At 49.0% G+C, this 19,955-nt stretch overlaps 2 protein-coding genes across 9 annotated transcripts in view; both read right to left on the bottom strand.

The window, feature by feature from the left end:
• Positions 1 to 7: 7 nt before the first annotated feature.
• On the bottom strand, positions 8 to 15,456 carry LOC310660938 (uncharacterized protein). Of its 4 annotated transcripts, none has more exons than XM_083406532.1 (4): positions 15,266 to 15,456; positions 7,509 to 7,629; positions 5,892 to 6,005; positions 8 to 3,717 (listed from the first exon to the last, which is right to left on the bottom strand). In XM_083406532.1, exons 1-4 carry the CDS (start codon positions 15,287 to 15,289, stop codon positions 2,381 to 2,383), a joined length of 1,596 nt encoding a protein of 531 aa, XP_083262658.1. In that variant the 5' UTR covers positions 15,290 to 15,456; the 3' UTR covers positions 8 to 2,380. The 4 variants fall into 4 exon arrangements, with proteins under 4 accessions (XP_083262658.1, XP_083262657.1, XP_083262656.1 ...); XM_083406531.1 differs by lacking the exon at positions 15,266 to 15,456 and adding an exon at positions 10,312 to 10,540; XM_083406530.1 differs by lacking the exon at positions 15,266 to 15,456 and having other exon boundaries at positions 7,509 to 8,535.
• A 4,058-nt stretch (positions 15,457 to 19,514) lies between these two features.
• Positions 19,515 to 19,955, bottom strand: part of DHX30 (DExH-box helicase 30) — a 28,928-nt gene continuing 28,487 nt past the window's right edge. For all 5 annotated transcript variants that reach the window (XM_083406121.1, XM_083406122.1, XM_083406120.1 and 2 more), the window contains one exon: positions 19,515 to 19,852. In XM_083406121.1, coding sequence (XP_083262247.1) covers positions 19,617 to 19,852 — 236 coding nt within the window. In that variant the 3' untranslated portion in view covers positions 19,515 to 19,616. The remainder of the gene's footprint in view (positions 19,853 to 19,955) is intronic.

Genomic DNA, 19,955 nt, shown 5'->3' with positions numbered 1-19,955 from the left:
AGACAGCTTTGTGCAAACTTGGGTTTAATTTGTGTCCAGCAATTTTGCCAATTCCAACCCAATAATTCTTTGGATAACACAGACCACAGCCAGTTCAGATATTTGATCACAACTCCACAGCAAAGCAGCTGCAGGATGGGTTTTATAGAATCGCAGATTAAAAATCCAGGAACGTCCCTCTTCGACAAGCATGCAAATGATCAACTCCCAAATGGAACTTTAAAAGCTAATCAACTACAGTGTCTTTTTTAAAAGGAGAGGGGGTTTTTTTAGCTATCAAACAGCCTATTTAACTACTGTACTGAAATTTTAAGAACGTTAGGAGAGCCTACAGTGTTGAAAAGCAGATATTTCCCAACCCTAATCACTGCCGAACCACTGCATTTCAAAGGACCTGTGTTCTCCTCCCATCAATTTTCAGTCCTGATCTGTGGCAATGTTTTGGTCTTAAAATGAAAAAGGAGAGCGAGGCTGTCCAGTGTCGACTGGCAATGCACCAGAGACATGTCTCCCTTTCATTGGTTGTCTCCTTCTTTCATGCAGCCTCTTTGCCACTTCATTTTGTTTGCTACCTATTCACTTGTATAGCATTCCTGTGGTGGCTCTTCTCAATCATTTCCTGTCCCCCTGCAAGGGAGCAGCGGTTTAGTTACTGGTTTTCTGTTTTGCAGCCAGAGCGATTCTTTGTTAATACCTTCAATGTTATTTGTTTAAAATAGCGAAGTAAAACATACATTAATAAGCAACTGCTGTACCCGAAAAGAGGAAAGCAGTAATTTAAGCCCATACTCATCCTACCTCACAAAGCAGGGTTAGAGAATGGTGCTGAGAACACCAAGGTCGCAGGTTCGATCCCCAAATGGGGCAGTTGCATATTGCCTGCATTGCAGGGGGTTGGACTAGATGATCCTCAGGGTCCCTTCAACTCTAAAACTCTGTAATTCAGGCAACCTTGTAAATAAGCCTACACAAGCTAGTAGCCTGATTACCACTTGGGTGAGTAGCTCAGTTGGATGTAAAGTCCTTCAACAACCAGCCACATTTCTGTGCTGTCCCTCATTCACCAGCCCGGCTGCAGATTAAGTCGTAATCCCATGCACTCACCTAGGGGCAACTCTCACAGGCAAGCGCTTAAATACAAGGCTGAATTGAGGACTTGCTTCCGAGGAAACATTATTTAGGCAGCTGCCCATGGCATTGCCAAATTTCTCAAGGAGAATACACTGCTATGCTAAAGTGTTGGGCGGGTCACCTGCCTTAATTCCACATCCTGCTGATTCAGCAGTGTTAAAGGGCTCTGCCGTGGAAGCAACCTTTATCACTGGGATGCCAACTTGAATAATATATTGGGGGGGGCAGGTAACCCCCGCCCCACATAACCAATCACATGATGCAGCACACACACGCCATTTGAATGCCAATATTCATCAACTTTGCGGGGGCCAGGGCCCTGCAAATATTGTACTGGGGGGAGGCAAAGGGACCTTGGTCCCTAGGAGTTGGGTCCTCTGCTCCTCTGCCTGTCCCTTGCAGCTGGCAGTCAGTGACATACTGCTTCTGAATGATGGGGAAGGGTCATAGCTCAGCGACAGCGTGTCTCAGGGTCATTTTCTGTAATGCACCCTGCTTGAAACCCGGGTGCACCGCTGGCAGACAATATTGAGTCAGATGGTCTGACTCTGTATACGACAGCTTCCTTTACTCCTACTGAGCTCCCAACCTTAGCTATAAAATCTACCCAATAAGCTTTTTGGAGATCCATCTTAAAGCACCACTTCGCCTAGTGACTGTAGCCACATCCTAAGGGAGTGAATTCCTGTTCCTACTGCCAGCTCCATGGACAAATCCAACTCTGACAGGTTCAGCAGGACAGTTTTACTTCTCTCTCTCTCTCTCTCTCTCTCTTTCTCTCTCTCTGTCCTGGGCACTTTCCCATGTAGGACAGCTACCCAGAAGCCTTTGCAACAAGGACTCAAGGAATGCTGCATACTGTCCCACTAGATCCAGAGCTACAAAGAGTTCAAAGTTATTGCAGTTCCTTTGAATCCACGGGATAAGGAATCGAAGCAATCCCTTCGCTGAGGACAACTGATACAGGCTTGCAAGTTACACAGAAATCTTCCATGGACCAGACACTCAAAATAAGGGGGTGAGGGTGGAAGATAAGAAATATAGCTACTTTTGTTGCAGGACCTATTTCAGCTCAAGCTAGAAGCATACTTTGCCCCCTTGTTCTCCACCTCCCCCAACCTCAACATATGGGCCAGAGGAAGATTTCTGTGTAGCTTCCACACGCTAGTTGCTCCAAAGAAAGCCTTTGCTCACAAAGGCACCCTTAAAATGAACCACCAGGTTTCCTTCCAACGCAAACAGGTTTCCCTCATGTGTGGCTCCTCCGGTGCATGGTGAGGTATTTTGCCTGGGTGAACTTCCTGCCGCAATCGGAGCATGCAAAGGCCCTCTTCCCAGTTGCTGGGCCAGGCTGGGGCGCAGAGGGAGGTTTCTTGCTCGCACCCGTCCCTCTGCCGACGGACTTAAAATCCGGCAGCGTCTTTGGGGGCTGAACGGGAAGACGAGGGCCTTCCCCAGGGCTGGCTCCGCTCGGAAGGAGTCCAAATTTTGCCAGCTTCTCCTCGTGCGTCCTCAGGTGGGTCTGCATGATCTCCTCGTCCCGGAAGCGCTTCTCGCACCTGGGGCACGGGTAGGGCTTCTCCTTCACCTCGCGGGCCCTCTTGAGGGCCAGCGCCTTGGCATCGCCCGCCTGCAGGAGGTGCTGCTCCCCGCGGTGGACCCTCTGGTGGCTCTTAAGGTGCTGCAGCTGGCTGCAGGTCTTGCCGCACAGCAGGCAGCGGTAGGGGCGCTCGCCGGTGTGCATCCGGTTGTGGATGGTCAGGGTGGCCTGGTTGCGGAAGGTCTTCCCGCACTCCACGCAGGCGTAGGGCCGCTCCCCGGTGTGCACCCGGAGGTGGCTGATGAGCGGCTGCTTCTGCGAGTAGCGCTTCCCGCATGTGGTGCACGAGAAGGGCTTCTCGCCCGTGTGGACGCGCTGGTGGCTCTCCACGTGGTGCTTCTGGCTGAAGCGCTTCCCGCACTGCTGGCAGGAGAAGGGCCGCTCCCCCACGTGGACTTTCATGTGGGCCACCAGGATCTGCTTGAGCCGGAAGCTGCGCCCGCACTCGGGACAGGAGAAGGGCCGCTCGCTCGAGTGGGTGCCGTGGTGCTTGCGCAAGTCCTGCTTCTTGTTGAAGCTCTTTCCGCACTGGGCGCAGGTGTGGGGCTTCCTGGGGCCCAGGGTGGCCCCAAGCTGGCGCAGGAGCTGGAGCTTGGCCGTCAGGCACTTCCGCGCCTTGGGGCTGGCGTCGCCGGCCGCGGGGTCCTCCTTCTTGCGCAGGTGGGTCTTGATGTGCCGTTTCAGGTCCCCCCGCGAGGGGAAGCCCTTGGGGCACAGGTGGCACTTGAAGGGCCGCTCCCCGGTGTGCGTCCGGATGTGGATGACCATCGCCACGTTGCTCAGGAAGCTCTTGCCGCACTCGGGGCACTCAGGGGGCTTCGTCTTCAGCGTTGACTTCGGGGGACCCTCGTCCTCGTCCTGTGCGCTCGCCGCCCGGGTCACCGGTTTCTCCATTCTGGAAGGGTGGACCATCTTCTTCCTCTTGCGCCGCCGGACAGGGACTGCCCCTCTGCCTTCGTCCTCGTCTTCCATCCTGATCCCATCTCCTGCAGGGAAGATAGGGAAAGGGAGAGTCTCACCATCACTGACTCAGGGAGAAACCCCACGTTCAGTCCCTGAGAAGAACTTCATTTGATCTTATGGGACCTTGCCATGGGATCACATTCACCCAGTGCTATACCAGCTGCACTGGCTCCCGGTGGAGTACAGGATCAGGTTCAAGGTGCCTTTAAAGCCCAAATAAAAACATCTTGGAGGTCCCGGGCCACAGGAAGGTTAGATTGGCCTCAGCTAGAGCCAGGGCTTTTTCGGCCGTGGCCCCGAACTGGTGGAACGCTCTGTCCCAAGAGACTAGGGCCCTGCGGGACTTGACATCTTTCCGCAGGGCCTGCAAGACAGAGCTGTTCCACCAGGCCTTTGGTCAAGGCACAGCCTGACCCCCTCCTTTGGCAATCCTCACAGAACTCTAGCCCAATGGTTGCCATTAATTTGATTTGAACTGATTTTATAATGAATTGATTTTAGAACGCTGTATTATTTTACTGTTGTTACGCGCTCTGAGCCCGGCTTCGGCTGGGGAGGGTGGGATGTAAATAAGATATTATTATTATTATTATTATTATTATTATTACATTATGAAAAAAGCTTTAATAAAATCATGTTTTAAAAAAAGAACCGGCTACTAGAACAGAAAACACCCTGGTGGCTTTCCCCACTAGAAGCGATATCTTGGGGGGGGGGCCTAAATATGAGAAGTAATTAGGCAACATATAGAGAGCTGCTAACTGAACTAGAACATCAGGTTAAATTGAAAGATTTTGAAGAGATAGGAGATTTATTAACCGATTGGCTACAGTTTCACCATCTAAATGATATCTTTTAGATAGATAAAAAGAAAGGTTTCAGCTATGAGGCCTCAAGATTTGAAAAAGGCTTGTTCGAAAATGTATAATCACTTTTGGAATGGCATACAAAGGATGGGCAGGTTAAATCTGTAATGATACACTGGGCGAGGTGTTTGGGGCATAATATTCAGCTTTCAGACTGGGAAAGGTTATGGGAAACTGATTTGAAATTTTCGACATGTTGTGGTGGTGCCCACCCTGTGGAGATAAGTGACTATTCAACCTTTAGAAGTAATCTGAAGGCAGCCCTGTGTATGTTTTTATTTACGCTGGAAGCCTCCCAGATGGGCAGGGTACAAATAAGTATATTACTATCATTATCGCTAGGATGACTAGACTAGTGTCTCCTCTCCCTAGGGCAGGAGCCATTTTGGCCTCCTTGCCTCTGGTCAGCTTGGCAGACCCCATTTTTCCTCTGTGAGGAAAAAAAGTAAAAATCCTCCCTCGGTACCACAGCCTTTGTGGTTTCTCTCTGGCCTTCAGGTTATCTGAATCTCCCTCAGGGACTTAAGGGGTGAGGAATCTAAGGGGATCTGGGATCCTTCCTGTGGAGAAGTTTCTCCTCAGAATAGGCAGAGATGTGGGCAAAATGGGAGACATAGGAGCGGTCCTCTAGCTGAGGCGTTTTCCCGCCTTTTTCCCTTCAGGGGAGCGTTTCCACGGCAACAGCCTCCAGAAGGCCAAATAAATGTAGAATGCCTAATTCCCTCAGGAGATGCCCCCCCCATGAGAATTTGAAGTTACTTCATTTCATAAAAATTTATATACGCTGGATCGTAAGAAGAAAAAAAAGCCCCAAAGCTTTTTACACACAAAAGGAAGGGTGGTAGTTGGAGGCATTTGGACACGAGTTTCAGTTCGAAATAATCTGAAAAAGATGGAATCGCCTCAAGAGTCTGGGAGGAGTTTGTGGGGTCTGCCTCCAGGATGGATCGGGATGAGTCTACTACGTGAAACTACAGGATAACTTTGAGGTAAAAACACTGATCTTTGTACTTATGTCCGTATCCCAAGTTTCCCTCAGGGTGACAAACATGGCCGCCTCATGGCAACTGGCAGCCCTGCAAAGTAGGCCAGGAGGAGAGACGGGGACCGGCTCAATTCCAGCGCTAGGGAGCTGGAGGAGGGGATTTGAACCCGGGTCCCAATGCTGGTTCACATCCCGAGATGCTGCCGGTCAGAGTTTGCTTTATCTGTGAGGCCAGAGCCATCGTAGGCCTGACCGCAACACCAGTAAGGACCAGTTATGGGGAGGGGGGACAAGGAAAGGCCTCTTTGCAAGGACCCCCAAGCCCCCCAAAACCCCCCCAACTCACCCAGCCAGGGGCTCTGGGGTCTCTTCCATTTGGGGGTCTCGAGGGGCTCCTCCATGCAAGGCTCCTCTTCGCGCTCGATTTTGCAGATGATCTCGGGTTTGGCGGACGGGTGCCCTGTGGTGGGAGCAGAGGACAGCATCTTTATTTCTTGCAAGGATATAGCATCCTTTTCTCCAGGTGGTGCACCTGGCCCCCTTGCTCCCCACAACAACAAGCCTGCAAGGTACGCCGGGCCGAGAGGTGGCGAATGGCCCAAGGCCGCCTGGCGAGCATTGCGGCTGAGCCGTGCTTCGAACCCAGGTCTCCCAGGTTGCAGACCAACACTCTATTTTTTAAAAAAATTAATTTTATTTGCATTTCCAAAAACAGGAACAGAGAGCATATTTAGCCCCCATCCCACCTACAACTTCATACCAAATACAGAATATCTGCATATACCATATGACTTCCCTTCCACACTTTTCCTGGTTCCTTTTGCTTTTCTACTACTCTACATAATCCACATCCTTTTCATCATCCAATTTGTCATCTATTAAATACTCTATTTCAACTCTGCTGGATTTACACGAGACCTGCTAAGCTATGTCTTACACATGAATAAGACTGTGGTGTCTTTATTCTTTTAGGAGGGATTCAAGGGGTCTTACCAGGAAAATATTAGAACACAATGAGGACAAGCCAGATTGAATTGTGCATTGTCTTAAGAAACTCACGCGAGTTTGCAACTAGTTTTCTGCTGTGTAAAGGGGAATGCACTTTGCTGAGTAAAGAAACTTGCTAACGCAAGTTAGGAAGGATATTAATAAACAATATATCCTCTCCTGCCACCCTGAGCATCCCCACAAATCATACTAGCAACCTAAGGTTATAAATAAGAGCACCCCTCTATCATTCCTTTCTAGGTACCAGGTTGCTTATCAGTTCTTGCATACCATGCCAGGACTCCTACAGAAGGCTATCCAGCAGCCTCCTCCTGGATGGATGGTCAAGTGAGGGAACCCGCTGTTTCCACAGCATCTGGGGACATGTTCAGGGGAAACCTTACTGTCCCCTGGAGACTGTCCCCTGGGTGACAAGGGTTCAAATCCCCGCTCAGCCAAGAAGTTCACAGGGTGACCTCGGACCAGTCACTACCTCTCAGCCTAACCTACCTCTCAGCATTGTTGTGGGAATTAAAGGAGGACAGGGAGAACCACGTACGCCACCTTGAGGAAAAAAGTGGGATAGAAATGCAATGAAGTAAAATGGCAAATGGAGCGGGTTGCTGCTGTTGCAATCTGGTCCTGCATGCAGACTTCCCACTAAGGCATCTGGCTCGGCCACCATGAGAACCGGATGGCAGACAAGGTGTGCTCTCTTTGACCTCATCTGATGCTCATATGCAGGAACCAAGTTGGCGAAACGCTGGTCTAAAATCAAACAAAAAGTTTCGGACTGGTGCTTGGGCTACAGTTTGCAGATTGCAAAATCTTACACCAGCCCCCACGTCAGTTCAACAAAGAGATCCTGTCACCACTGCAAACCCCGACATCTCTATGCCAGAATCATTTATCTGCTGTCTCCAAGTTCTCAGGAACATCAAAGGACACCCAAGCAGGGAATGAGAGAGATCCTTACCCAGCGAGGTGATTGCTTCATAGTTGTCCACCATCACGGCCCGGTAGAGGTCCTTCTGCCATTCTGCTAGCTCCGCCCACTCCGCCGAGGAGAAATAGACGGCCACGTCTTCAAACATCACCTGCGGCAATGAGAAAGGGAACCTGGGATGGAGTTCTGGACGGTTCCCTCTGCTAGTGGGTGTGATGACGACAGCCCTCACAGGCCTCATCCTGCACTGCAGGGGGTTGAGCTGGATGACTCTTGGGGTCCCTTCCAAGTCTGCAATTCTATGATTCTAGCTCTTATGAATTGAAGGCTCTCTCTGTGTTTGCTGGGAAGGGCCAGCCAAGAGAGGAGGATGGAAGATGGATGGGCCGGAAAGAATGAAAGGCATCCATAGATAAAACAGAGCCACGGAGTATGGCCAGAGGTGCACATTTTGACCAGATGAGCCTTGGGATCCCTTCCAACTCTACACATCTGTGAGCTGCTCCTATTAGACAGCAGACCATCCTTTGAAGCCTTACACCTTCTTTCCCCAGAAAGCACTTGCAATTCAAACCTGTAACTGGTTAAGAGATCAGAACCATGAACTCCACCCTAGAACAAAACATAGCTTGCAGTTAGTCTAAGCATCCAACTCCACAGGACACCAAATCCTTAAAAACCTGTTTCTCGGTTGTCAAGAAGTCCTGATGGTTTCCATTGTGTTTCATTTGCTTATTTATTTGTATACTGCCCTTCATCTGAAGAGGACAGGTCAGTTCACAATACTAAAATACAAAATAAGTACACAAAATGCATAATAAAAGCAAAAACAAAAACAAACAAGGAATCCCCTCCTAATTTGTTGTCAAATTAAATATCCAATTGCCTTTCCATTTTTAAAAAACCCTTCCTTTCAAATAGCAGAACCAGAGGATGGAGACATTGGCAATGCTTCATGACATGCCGCGGATGATACTGGAAGCAGAAGCCCAGTAAAGTACTTCTATCCTCCCACAGCTCCAGCAAAGGGTCCACGAAACGCTCTTCCACATTTCCAACACTGATCTGATCAACAGTATACAGTGGTGCCTCGCAAGATGAAAAGAATCCGTTCCGCGAGTCTTTTCATCTTGCGGTTTTTTCGTCTTGCGAAGCAAGCCCATTAGCGGATTAACGCTATTAGCGCTATTGACAGTTTAAGGGCTATTAACGGCTATTAAAGGCTTAAGGGATTAGCGGTTTAGCTGCTAAAATGCTTTTAGCAGCTTAGCGCTTCAGAAAAAGGGGTTGGGGAGCGGAAAAAAAACTCAAAAATTTTCGTCAATTTTCGTCTTGCGAAGCAAGCCCATAGGGAAATTCGTCTTGCGAAGCGCCTCTGAAAATGGAAAACCCTTTCGTCTTGCGGGTTTTCCGTCTTGCGAGGCATTTGTCTTGTGGGGCACCACTGTACCTTCCAAATTTAAAGGCATTAGGTGCCACCAAGAGAGAAATTGCTTTACTTCAAGTCAGCAGAAGCAGAATATTATCTACCAAGGAAAAGATGGAGCTCTCTCCATAATCTCTCCTCCAATCTCATGCACGCACAGAACCTTCTGTAATTAAAGTCCTCCATTTTCTCCAGCGGACATATTACGGTCGACTTTTAAAAGCAGAGTTTGGTGCTACTTTAACCATTCAGGAAGGGCTTCCAGATTTATAGGCTCTCCCTGGGGGTATTACGCTGCTGCAATTGTTGAATATCCAACAAACACTTCAACTGCAACCATTTATAAAAGGGGGGAGCTCTCCCACTCCCCTCCCGCCGCATATATGATCACATATTCTCAATAAGCTGTGCTTTTCGCCAGATGGCATAATTACCTAGTTCCCCATTCCAATTTAATTGCTCAGGGTGGCTTAGACGATTGTCAGGAGGTTGCAGGACTTTGTTTTAATCTATATCTGTCCCAGATTTTTATAGCTGGATGGAGGGTGGGGTGTCATTGTCCCAGACTGCCTTTACTATTAGTCCAAGGCATTATTAGAAGAGACATAATGGCAATGCAAAATTTCTCTGTTCAAGCTGCAGTTAATAATAATAATAATAATAATAATAATAATAAACCACCTGTGTGCTATCTGGGTGTCAAAAGGCATTAGATAACTGTTTCCATATGCAAACTCATTCTGTTTGCATGATCGATAAGGGCAATGCACTAGGGTGCTCAGATCCCCCAATCCACCAGTATCGTTATAGAAGCACCAGTTCCTGTCTGCTTCCATATAGTCCTCCCCTATTGTGTTCAGTTTCTGTTAATTGATTCTCATGAAAACTTACAGATTCTGGCTTCACACAATTAACTCAAGGCAGTGTCAATTTACTCTTGGCAGAAAGCCAAGGTCTGCTTGACCTAGAAACTACTTACTCTGATTGGTTAACGACCAGCACTCAACTCTGTTATCTAGGAATGCTAGCACAGTTTGGTGTGTTAGGAGTAGGAGTGCTGTGTATGGTTAAGAGAGAGAGAAAGAAAGGATTTATTTTGCTTTGTTTTTGTATGCAGAAACTCTGCTGGTTTCTTTTCCCTTTTAATAAATCCTGTAAATAGTTATTCTGAGTCTAGCTGACTAGTCATTTCCACCTCAACTAGCTTCTTTGCTGTGCAGGAAAACTCTGCTACGTTTGGGCTAAAGCCATTAGAGCTATGCCTGACACTTCAAAGTTCCATGATATTGAACACTGATCCAGTCTGGTGTAGTAGTAAAGAGACTGGGACCTGGGTTCGAATCCCCATTTAGCCATGAAGCTCACTGGGTGACCTTGGGCCAGCCACTCACACACAACCTAACCTACCTCTCGGGGTTGTTGCGGGGATATGTTGTAAAGCATGGGACTCAGGGTTGTGAGTTCGAGCCCCAGGATGAGCAAGAGATTCTTGCACTGCAGGGGGTAGGACTAGATGACCACCGTGGTCCCTTCCAAGTCTGCTCTTCTAGGATTCTATAGGGAGGGGGAAGAACCATGTAAACCACCTTGAGCTCCTTGGAGGAAAAGGTGAGATATAAATGCAAAGGCTGGCGTAACACATGATGATGCGGAATGGTGCCTCAAGCAAGTGAAGGAAGGGGGTGTATTTATTTAAGGATTCCCAATGGGGGGGGGGGGACGACAAAACCTGCACATCCCTGCAGCAAGCATCACACCAGAGACAATATTCTTGCCCTGGTCTCCTACTTTCCTATCTGCAAGGTGGTTTATTTTTTAAAATATATATTTTTTAAAAAATAAATTTATTATATTTTATTTAATATAATTATTACAAAATACAAGCAAAATATTGCAAATACATACATACATATATTTTTCAGATAAGCACACATATATAAAAAAGAACAAAAAAGAAAAAAGGGAGAAAAGAAAAAATAAGAAGAAAAATTGGAAGAAGAAAAATTGGGAGAATTTCTTCCAAATTTATTCTACAATTATCTCAATCATAAAAATTCATTGTTTGACTTCCATCGCTTACACTGCACTTCCTATATACATTTTAAGCAAATTTGTATCTGTTATTCCCTATTTTCCTCATACAATCTCATACATATATTCTAATCAAACAAAGTGGAAAAGAAAATTTTATGGACAAAAGAAATGTATTTTTTTAATGTGGAAGAGAACATAAAAAATCCCCTCTGAGAATAGGTAGAACTATGGAAGCCACGGTGCTCTTGCGCTTGAACTCTGCTTGCTCACTTCCACAGGCATCTCTTCTTATGTTCTTGAAATACTAGAACTCAACAAGGCCATCCAAGGAAGCTTCAGGACAGAAAAGGAAGGAGGGCTTCTCCATGCACCTGGGATCAGGTAGCAATGCCAGTTGCGGGAAACCACAGGGGGACAGACTGCTCTTGTGCTCAGGTCCTACTGGGCCTTCTGTTTGGCCGCTGTGAGAACAGGATGCTGGACTAGAGATGTGCGACTGGCCTCATCCAGAAGAAGAAGAAGAGTTTGGATTTGATATCCCGCTTTATCACTACCTGAAGGAGTCTCAAAGCGGCTAACATTCTCCTTTCCCTTCCTCTCCCACAACGAACACTCTGTGAGGTGAGTGGAGCTGAGAGACTTCAGAGAAGTGTGACTAGCCCAAGGTCACCCAGCAGCTGCATCTGGAGGAGCAGGGAATCAAACTCAGTTCACCAGATTACGAGTCCACCGCTCTTAACCACTACACCACACTGGCTCTCCTTACGTTGAATTCTGGTGCTGGAGGAGACTCTTGAGAGTCCCATGGACTGCAAGAAGATCAAACCTCTCCATTCTGAAGGAAATCAGCCCTGAGTGCTCACTGGAAGGACAGATCCTGAAGCTGAGGCTCCAATACTTTGGCCACCTCATGAGAAGAGAAGACTCCCTGGAAAAGACCCTGATGTTGGGAAAGATGGAGGGCACAAGGAGAAGGGGACAACAGAGGACGAGATGGTTGGATAGTGTTCTCGAAGCTACCAGCATGAGTTTGACCAAACTGCGGGAGGCAGTGGAAGACAGGAGTGCCTGGCGTGCTCTGGTCCAGGGGGTCACGAAGAGGTGGACACGACTAAACGACAACATATTCTCATGTAAAGGAGACCCTTCCTGCCTGAGACCCCGGACAGCTGCTGCCAGTCAGGGAACACTGTGCTAGATGGTTCTATAGTCTGGTGAGATACAGCTTCCTGTGTTACTTAACAGCTTGCTGCCTTCCTCCAATCAGCTGCTTCCATTTCAGGGGCAGAGGATCCACTCAAAACAACAATAGCACTGGTTTTCAGGGAAGAGTGCCTCTTTCCCACAGATTGAGGGGCCAGCGCTCATCTAGAATAAAGTGGCACAGTCATCACAATAAAGTGGCACAGTCGCTGAATGGCATCTCTCTAATCAGGGACACAGCACCAAAACTCAACCCATCTCAGGGCAGCATGTGATCTGAACTGCAGATTGTGGGTTTGCTTGGGCAAAGTCTTAGATGCGCTTTCTTACATTGGTCTGAGCAGTTGTGTAGGATAAGGAAGGTGCCTCGAAGAATAAGAAGGGCTTCCTGCTTCAGGATCACCCACTGAAGTTTGTCTTGTTTGTTTTTATTTTATTTTTTAATGTATTTTTATTAAAGATTTTCTTGATTTGCAAAGGTATGTGCAATGTTTCTCTCTGGTGTTTTTTTTCCATGTAACCTTGTTTTTTTTTTACAAATCAGTTTCATTTGTTGAGACATTAGGAAGAAAAGGGGGAAAGAGGTGGGGGGGAGATGAGTGGGGGTGGGATCGGGTGGCGATGTTTCTATTTTTCTTTATATATGTGGGGGTTTGTGTCAGCGTTGCTTGTGCAGCTTCTCTGCTGTTCACTTGTGTTCCTTTGGTGGTGAGAGAGGTTGGGGTTGGCCTAGGGTGTGGCTGTTCATTTGTGGTTGGCTGTGGTGGTCTTTGTTTTCAAAGTGGGTGGGTGGGTGTTTTGGGTCAGGTTCGCCATATTGATTCGTATGGTGTGTTTGTTTTTATAAACGTTTTTATTACATTTTTTGAAGGAACAGTTAACAAGCGTAACAAAACATAACGTGAAGGTTGGAAACGGTCCCAGTGAGTTCCAGGGGAGCATTTAGGTACATAGCATAGTAGACTGTAACATTTTCAACTCTTGTAAGTCTCTCCAAAGATGTCATAGAATCATTGAATTGTAGAGTTCGAAGGGACCCCCAGAGGTCATCTAGTCCAACCCCCTGCAAATCAGAAATCACAGCTAAAGAATCCACAACAGGTGGCAACCTAACCTATGTTTCAAAACCTTCAGTGAAGTCCATTCCACTGTTGAACAGCTCTTGTTTTCAGAAAGTTATTCCTGATATATTAGTTGGAATCTCTTTTCTTATAACTAGAAGGCATTTATTGGAGTCCTACCCTCCAGAGCAGGAGAAAACAAGCTTGTTCCCTCTCCCATGGGACAGCCCTTCAGATATTTAACGATCCTTACCATATCTTCTCTCATTCTTCTCTTCTCCAGGCTAAACATACCCAATTCCCGCAATCATTTCTCATAAGGCTTAGTTTCATTCATCTTTGAGATGCTTTATCATCTTAATAACATAGCGATATGATCATAATGTTCTTATTTCTTATCTTACCTTCTGTTCTCCAGTACCTCTAATGTGACCCACATTAACATTTTTGTTCAGGCCTAACTCTGTTCTCACTTCTTCATTACCCCTGTTTCCTTACTGGCATTTAAAATGGCTACATTGCTCAAGCATAGGTAACCCTCCGTCAAAGAAAACTCTCTTGGAGCCAAAGGGAAGGAACATGGTGATTCACCACCTGGCAAGCCAGTCGTCCTCAGCCAGACTAACTAAACATCAGATCTGCTCTTGATACATAGAGAATTATTATGTACTGGTATGTATATCATCACTGTCCCCAACCATCCTGTAGCAGTGAGTTCCAAGGGGCGAATGTGCAAGATGCACGAAATCAGCTGGCCACTCCCCATTTTTCACCATCCTGTCTGTTACATCTTTCTCCCCATCCCAGCACACAAATAAATTATATTTTGGCCAACTTTCTGCTTCTACCTTTAAACACGCCTGCTGAAAACGTTTTTATTCCTCCAGGCCCACGAAGGCAATTAAGAATACATATTATCATAATAGTTAATTGAGGCCTGATTTTCACTTTTATATGGTTTCTTCGCACGTACTACTGTGAACCACTTTGATTTGATTTTAATGAAATAGCAGCATGCAAATATTTTAATAAATAAACAAACCTACTGCCCTCCAGATGCTTTGGACTACAACTCCCATCAGCCCCCAGCAAGCACAGGAGTGTCCCAATCAGCTACAGCCAGGGGTCTGTAAACTTTTTCAGCAGGGGGCCAGTCCACTGTGCCTCAGACCTTGTGGGGTGCAATGAACGAATTCCTATGCCCCACAAATAACCCAGAGATGCATTTTAAATAAAAGCACACCTTCTACTTATGTAAAAACACCAGGCAGGCCCCACAAATAACCCAGAGATGCATTTTAAATAAAAGGGCACATTCTACTCATGTAAAAACACGCTGATTCCCAGACCATCTGCAGTCTGGATTTAGAAGGCGATTGGGTCGGATCTGGCCCCCGGGCCTTAATTTGCCTGCCCATGAGCTACACCATCATGTGAGCAGGGGCTGATGGGATTTGTAGTCCAAAACATCTGGAGAAGGAAAGCACCAGGCTAATAGAAAGCTAGACCAACCCATTCCAGAAGCCGGACATGTCTTTGGGGGCGGGCTGGCCTGCCTCCATCCTATTCCAGCCCTGATTTAAACCGCAGCTGCTCCCAAAAAATACCCTCCCCGCTGCCCTCCTGAATAGTCTCACTGAAAATGCGGGATCCCAAAGATCCCTCGCCTTCTTCTGGACACACCTTCGCGGAGCAGGTGTGTGGACGGGGGGAAATAACCATCCCCAGTGCATCAAAAAGACGACTCCCCATTTAAAGCCTCTCTTTATTGCTATTTAGATTTAGTGGGTTGTTATCTCGTTAAGCGTTAGGGTTGGGGGTGCAGAGGGACCCTTTCCTGCCTCCCAAGCCCACGGGGAAAGAGGGTGGGGCCACTCTGCACGTGCTCAGAGGCGCCCTTGCTGCAGCGCCAGGGCTCTGATCCGTTCCAAGCGGGTGGAGTTTGGGACTCTGCTCTCTCCCCGCAGAAAGGGGAGAGTAAAAGCGAGCGCCGCCCCCTCCCCGGGAAAGACATCTCCAGCTGTGGCTGCTGCTGCTGCAAGGCCTGGCATCTGCCCCCTTACCTGTGCATGAGCCCCCGAGGCCATGGCGGGGCGCAGGACAAAGGCAGAATGCAGATTGCAGGAGGAGGAGGCGCCCCGGACGCCTCCGCCGCTGCTGCTTCTTGCTAGGCGGATTAAAGGCGCCCCGGACTCCTGTCCAGACCAGAGCAGGCGATGCGGGATGCTGCAATCTCCAAGAGGAGGAGGAGGAAGAGCAGCTCTAGGCCTTCCAGCCTCGCCTCCCGGAGCATCCTGGGAAATGGAGTCCGGCCTGGGGAGCGGGCCCTGGGAAAAAGGCAACGCTGAGAAAGCGTGGTCTCTGTTTTTTTGGAGGGGGTTTGTCAGATGCACTCAGTCCCTTTCCTTTCCTATTGCAGCAGCTGTGAAAGGACTCGGGACACAGGAGTCTAGGAAGCTGCTTAACACTAAGTCTGGCTCCAGCAAGCTCACTACTGCCTGCACCATAGCTGTCAACTTTCAGATTTGAAAATAAGGGGGCAGCAGCCTCACCTGTCCTGGGGACAGTCTACGGGATATCTAACAATAAGGGATAGCAGCGGGAAAGTGCGCTGGAATAAGAGAATTTCCCGCAAAAAAGGGAAGGTTGACAGCTATGGCCTGCACAGGCAGGCGGCAGCAGTGGCTTTCCAGGGTTTCAGGCAGGAAGCCTCTCCCAGATCTACCTGGGATTAAAACCTGGGACTTTCTGGGGGTCAAGCAGATGCTCTGCCACCAAGCTGCGGCCCTGTGCCAGGAATCTAGGAAGCGGCCTTATTTAAAATTTTATACATTTATTGCATTTATATGCCACCCTTTCCTCCAGGGAGCTCAAGGCAGCATGTATATGGTTTTCCCTCCTCATTTAATCAGGTAGGTTAGTCTGAGAAGAAACGACTGGCAGTGAGCTTCAGGCCCGAGGGCACATTTGATCCCTGGTCTCCCAGGTCCTAGTCCGACACTCTAGCCACTGCACAACATTGCCTCTTATACCAAGTCAGACCACTGGCCCATCAAGCTCAGTATTGACTACACTGGCTGGCAGTGGCTGTCCAGGATTTCAGGCAGAGGGGTCTCCTAGGCCTAGGTGATGCCATCAGATCTTGAACCATGAACCTTATGCATGCTCCTTAGGTTGCATGTTTTCTTGAAGGCACTACTCCCAGTTTACGGCTGCTGTGAATGGGCAGCGTGTTTATCTCAAGGTTTCCTCTGAGTTGGTGTGTGTGTGTGTCACACCTTTTACAACAGCCTTCCAGATATCTGAGACTCTGACCCATCAGCCCCAGCTAGCATGGATTTGGGGTTTCACAGGATTCAATTTGCTCCTCCATACTGAGTTAACTTCTGCACAAAAGCTCTGAGTTTGGGAGCATGTTGTCATCAGCATGCAGACGATGCGCAACTCTGCTTCTCCAGCACAGCTCCAGCAGGTGTGGCGCTGGATCGGTGCCTGGCCTCTGTAATTGACTGGATGAGGGCCAGTAAACTGAACCTCAAGCCGGATAAGTCTGAGACGCTCTTCCTGAGAATGTACTTAGCCCAGATGAGCGGAATACATCTTGTTCTGGATGATGGGATTACTCTACGCTGGAAGGAGGAGCAAGTGAGCAGGCTGGGGGTATTCTTGGGTCCAACATTGTCATTGCAGCACAAGTTGCACCACAGAACTCAAGAAGTGCCAGCTGGATCAGGCCAATGGTCTGTCTAGTGCAGTATCCTATTTTTACAGTGGCCAACCAGATGCCCATTATGGAAAACCAGCAAGCGGGATTTAAGCACAAGAACAACTCTGCCCTCCTCCTGCAGTTTCCAGCAACTGGTATTCAGTAGTGAGGTGACCAGAACTGCACACAGTACAGTAGAACCTCTACTTATGACCGCCTCTACTTGGGCCTGATCCAAGTTGCGACTGCGGCAAACACAGAAGTAAATACCGGGTTTGCTGCAATTCGCGCATGCAAAGCGGCTTTTGCTGTTTGTGCCTGCGCAGAAGCGGCTGCCGCAGTCTGCACATGTGCAGAAGAACGCTGCTGCCGAATGCCCCTGCGCACAACGGCGCTTCTGCCAGTGACCTGGATCGACTTACAGGGTTGGACTAGATGATCCTCAGGGTTCCTCCCAACTCATAAGATTCTGTGATTGAACAATCAAGGTGAGGGTGGGGCAGAGACGGTCTGGGAGACCCTAGGCCCAGGGGGAGATCTGTTTCTGAACTGGGCCAAGACCAGTTTTCCTGGCCTGCTGTGTTCACAAGTGGACGTTGCAGTGGCTCAAAGTGTGTTCCTTGTCCAAGGGCAGCCAGAGCCAAAGTTGGCATCACGGACATGGAACCACAGAACTGTAGATTGGGAAGGGTCTCCAAGGGCCATCTAGTCCAACCCTCTGCAATGCAGGAACCACAGCTAAAGGGATTCCCAGCCTAGGGACCGCGACACCACATAAAATCATGCCACCTTGGAAGACAAAATGGAAGCTGAAAGGTTGGGAAACGGAAAGCACTCAAGCACACCTCACAGAAACCCAAGCCCCAAAAAACTGTTGCTCAATTGACAAGGGGAAGAGGATGGGGTTTCTACCTAAAGGGAAAAGTGGGGGACGCACACATTCATTCACCCTGCCAGTCAACAAAAAGAGTCAAGGCAGTGGCTGTTTTTATCCCTCTTTTTATTTTCTTAAGACGAGGTTGTAAAAAGGTCCAATACCATGTTTAATAGCCCCTGAACTTCCCCAACATCAGTCACAGACCAGCTCAGAGCCATTTCTTCCCCGCTTTTGGGGTCTCCCCTCCCATAGAAAGGGGACCCAACACATCCACCTTTCCTCTAAGAAAAAGCAACACATTCCCACTGGTCAAGAGGCAAGAGTGAGCGTCATGGAGGGGAGATGTCAAGGTGGTCCAAGGTGGGGTGGGAGACAGGTACAGAGCCCAGGACACAATCTAGCCCAAACTTGCTGGAAGCTCCCTTTTCCATACTGGGTGTGGCTGCTTCTGCTGTGCTCAAAGCTGGGCATCCCTCTCGCAGCCTGGGTCTTTGAAGACTATAGTACACTTGGTGTGGTCGGGTACCAGGTTTAGCATGCTCCCTTCAGAGAGAGAAATGTTCACCTGTCTGAAGTTGAGCAACTGATCCATCAAGCTGGCAAGGAGCAGTACAGAAACAGGGAGAAGCTCTCTCTTCTCCACCCCCCCCCAGCAGTTTGCCTTGCTCCTTCAGGTCATCCCTGCAGGAGATATTGGGCAGGACTATCAACCCGATTGATCTTGAGAGTGCCCCTGGGCTAGCCTTCCTAGGCCACATTTGCCCTCTGCTTGGCATACATTTAAAACATAAGGGGTGTGGACTGAGACACCGGGTGAGCCCAAGAGCTGCAAGCAGGAGGAGACTCAGAACAGCAGATCAGGGAAGAATTGGGAACTTATGCCCTGTGACTGTGGTTGTTGCTGACCGCTGAAGAGGTCAGGAAAGGAGAAGAGCTCCTATTGACAGACTGATCCCAGACACCCCACAGCTGGAGAGACAACAGCTCCCCATTTTCAGTAAGCCAATGTTGCCGGAGCTTGAGGCTTCCCTTGGTGTACCATGGGTGGGCGGGCAGTGGCTTCAAGACCCCGCTATAGGGTAGCCCAGGATCTCCTCCCAGGAACGAAGCAGCCCCTGACACCTAAGCAAAGCCACATTCCACCAGCAGCTCCAGGAAGGAGAGGACAAGAGGCAACAAGGCCGCCCCCCCCCCCGGTCAGCCAGCAGAAAGTGGGGTTACCTCTGCACCGAAACCGGTTCACCTAGAGCAAAAGGGATTTTCCATTTCATTTCAAAAAGTGCATGACAAAAGTTTCCCAAGTGCGACACGCCATCGCCCCATCCTGGAGCGACCGCTCATCCTCTGGCCGGCAAGGGGAACAGGACGGGGTGTTTGCGTCGCCCTGTTTCAAGTGCAACATCAACTCCTGCACACTTGAGGAGTGTCTACATGAGCTCGCTTTCTCACACCTTCAAAACCAAGAGACCCATGAAGATGCTCCATTCCTCCATGCGAGAAATCCATCCTTCTATGTGGGACTGCCCCCACTACGGGGGCACAACACACAAGACCAGGAAGAGTGAGGGGCCGCCATCCGCCGCACTGTCCTTCGGGGCCTCGGGACTTGCAGACTGGCATCCTCGCTGGCAGGCAAGCAGCTGGTGCGCTTTCTCCCCAACCGCCGCAGGCTGCCAGAGGCTGCAGCGGACGAGCAGGCGCTAGGAATCCTCCAGGACGGAGAGAGATGTCACAAGGGATAAATAGAACTTTATTTAAATAAACATTTGTCAACATCTTTTTACAAATTACAAGTCCCCGTGTCCAGATCCTTGGGCCGCTGCCGGGAGATCTAAGCTCCAAAGCTGCCGGGAGGCCCTTTGAGAAGGTCCACTAGGATGTCCAGGAGCTGGCTGTGCTGGTGGTGCAGGTCCCCGGGGATGGCGGCCATCTCGTAGCAAAGGCACACCTCCACCATCCTGGAGAGGGCCACGCGGAAGTCACGCAGGAGCCGGATAGTGTAGGAGTCGCCCTCCAGCACCAGGAGGTCGCTGTCAACGAGGGAGACGGTCGCTCGCCAGCCGTCATCTGGGGGCAGGGAAGAAGGGAGAGGAGTTTAGATGGGGGGAGTCTAAGGGAGACTCCTGGGACAGCAGTAGGTGGTGGCTGCAGGGAAGGGAGTCTGCTTGAA

Source organism: Podarcis tiliguerta, assembly GCF_965153285.1.
Source record: "Podarcis tiliguerta genome assembly, chromosome: 12".
NCBI classification, from domain to species: domain Eukaryota; kingdom Metazoa; phylum Chordata; class Lepidosauria; order Squamata; family Lacertidae; genus Podarcis; species Podarcis tiliguerta.
The sequence above is the reverse complement of the archived record's forward strand: the minus strand, read 5'-3'. Positions and strand labels throughout refer to the sequence as shown.

What these genes read in the sequence shown, in the direction of transcription:
- LOC310660938 (XM_083406530.1), bottom strand. Translation starts at nt 7,719, where the DNA reads ATGAGGCCTGTGAGGGCTGTCGTCATCACACCCACTAGCAGAGGGAAC. An exon ending in TGAAGCAATCACCTCGCTGG is followed by an intron (nt 6,006 to 7,508) that starts GTAAGGATCTCT and finishes CTCCCACCACAG; the next exon opens with GGCACCCGTCCGCCAAACCC. An exon ending in ACCCCAGAGCCCCTGGCTGG is followed by an intron (nt 3,718 to 5,891) that starts GTGAGTTGGGGG and finishes TCTTCCCTGCAG; the next exon opens with GAGATGGGATCAGGATGGAA.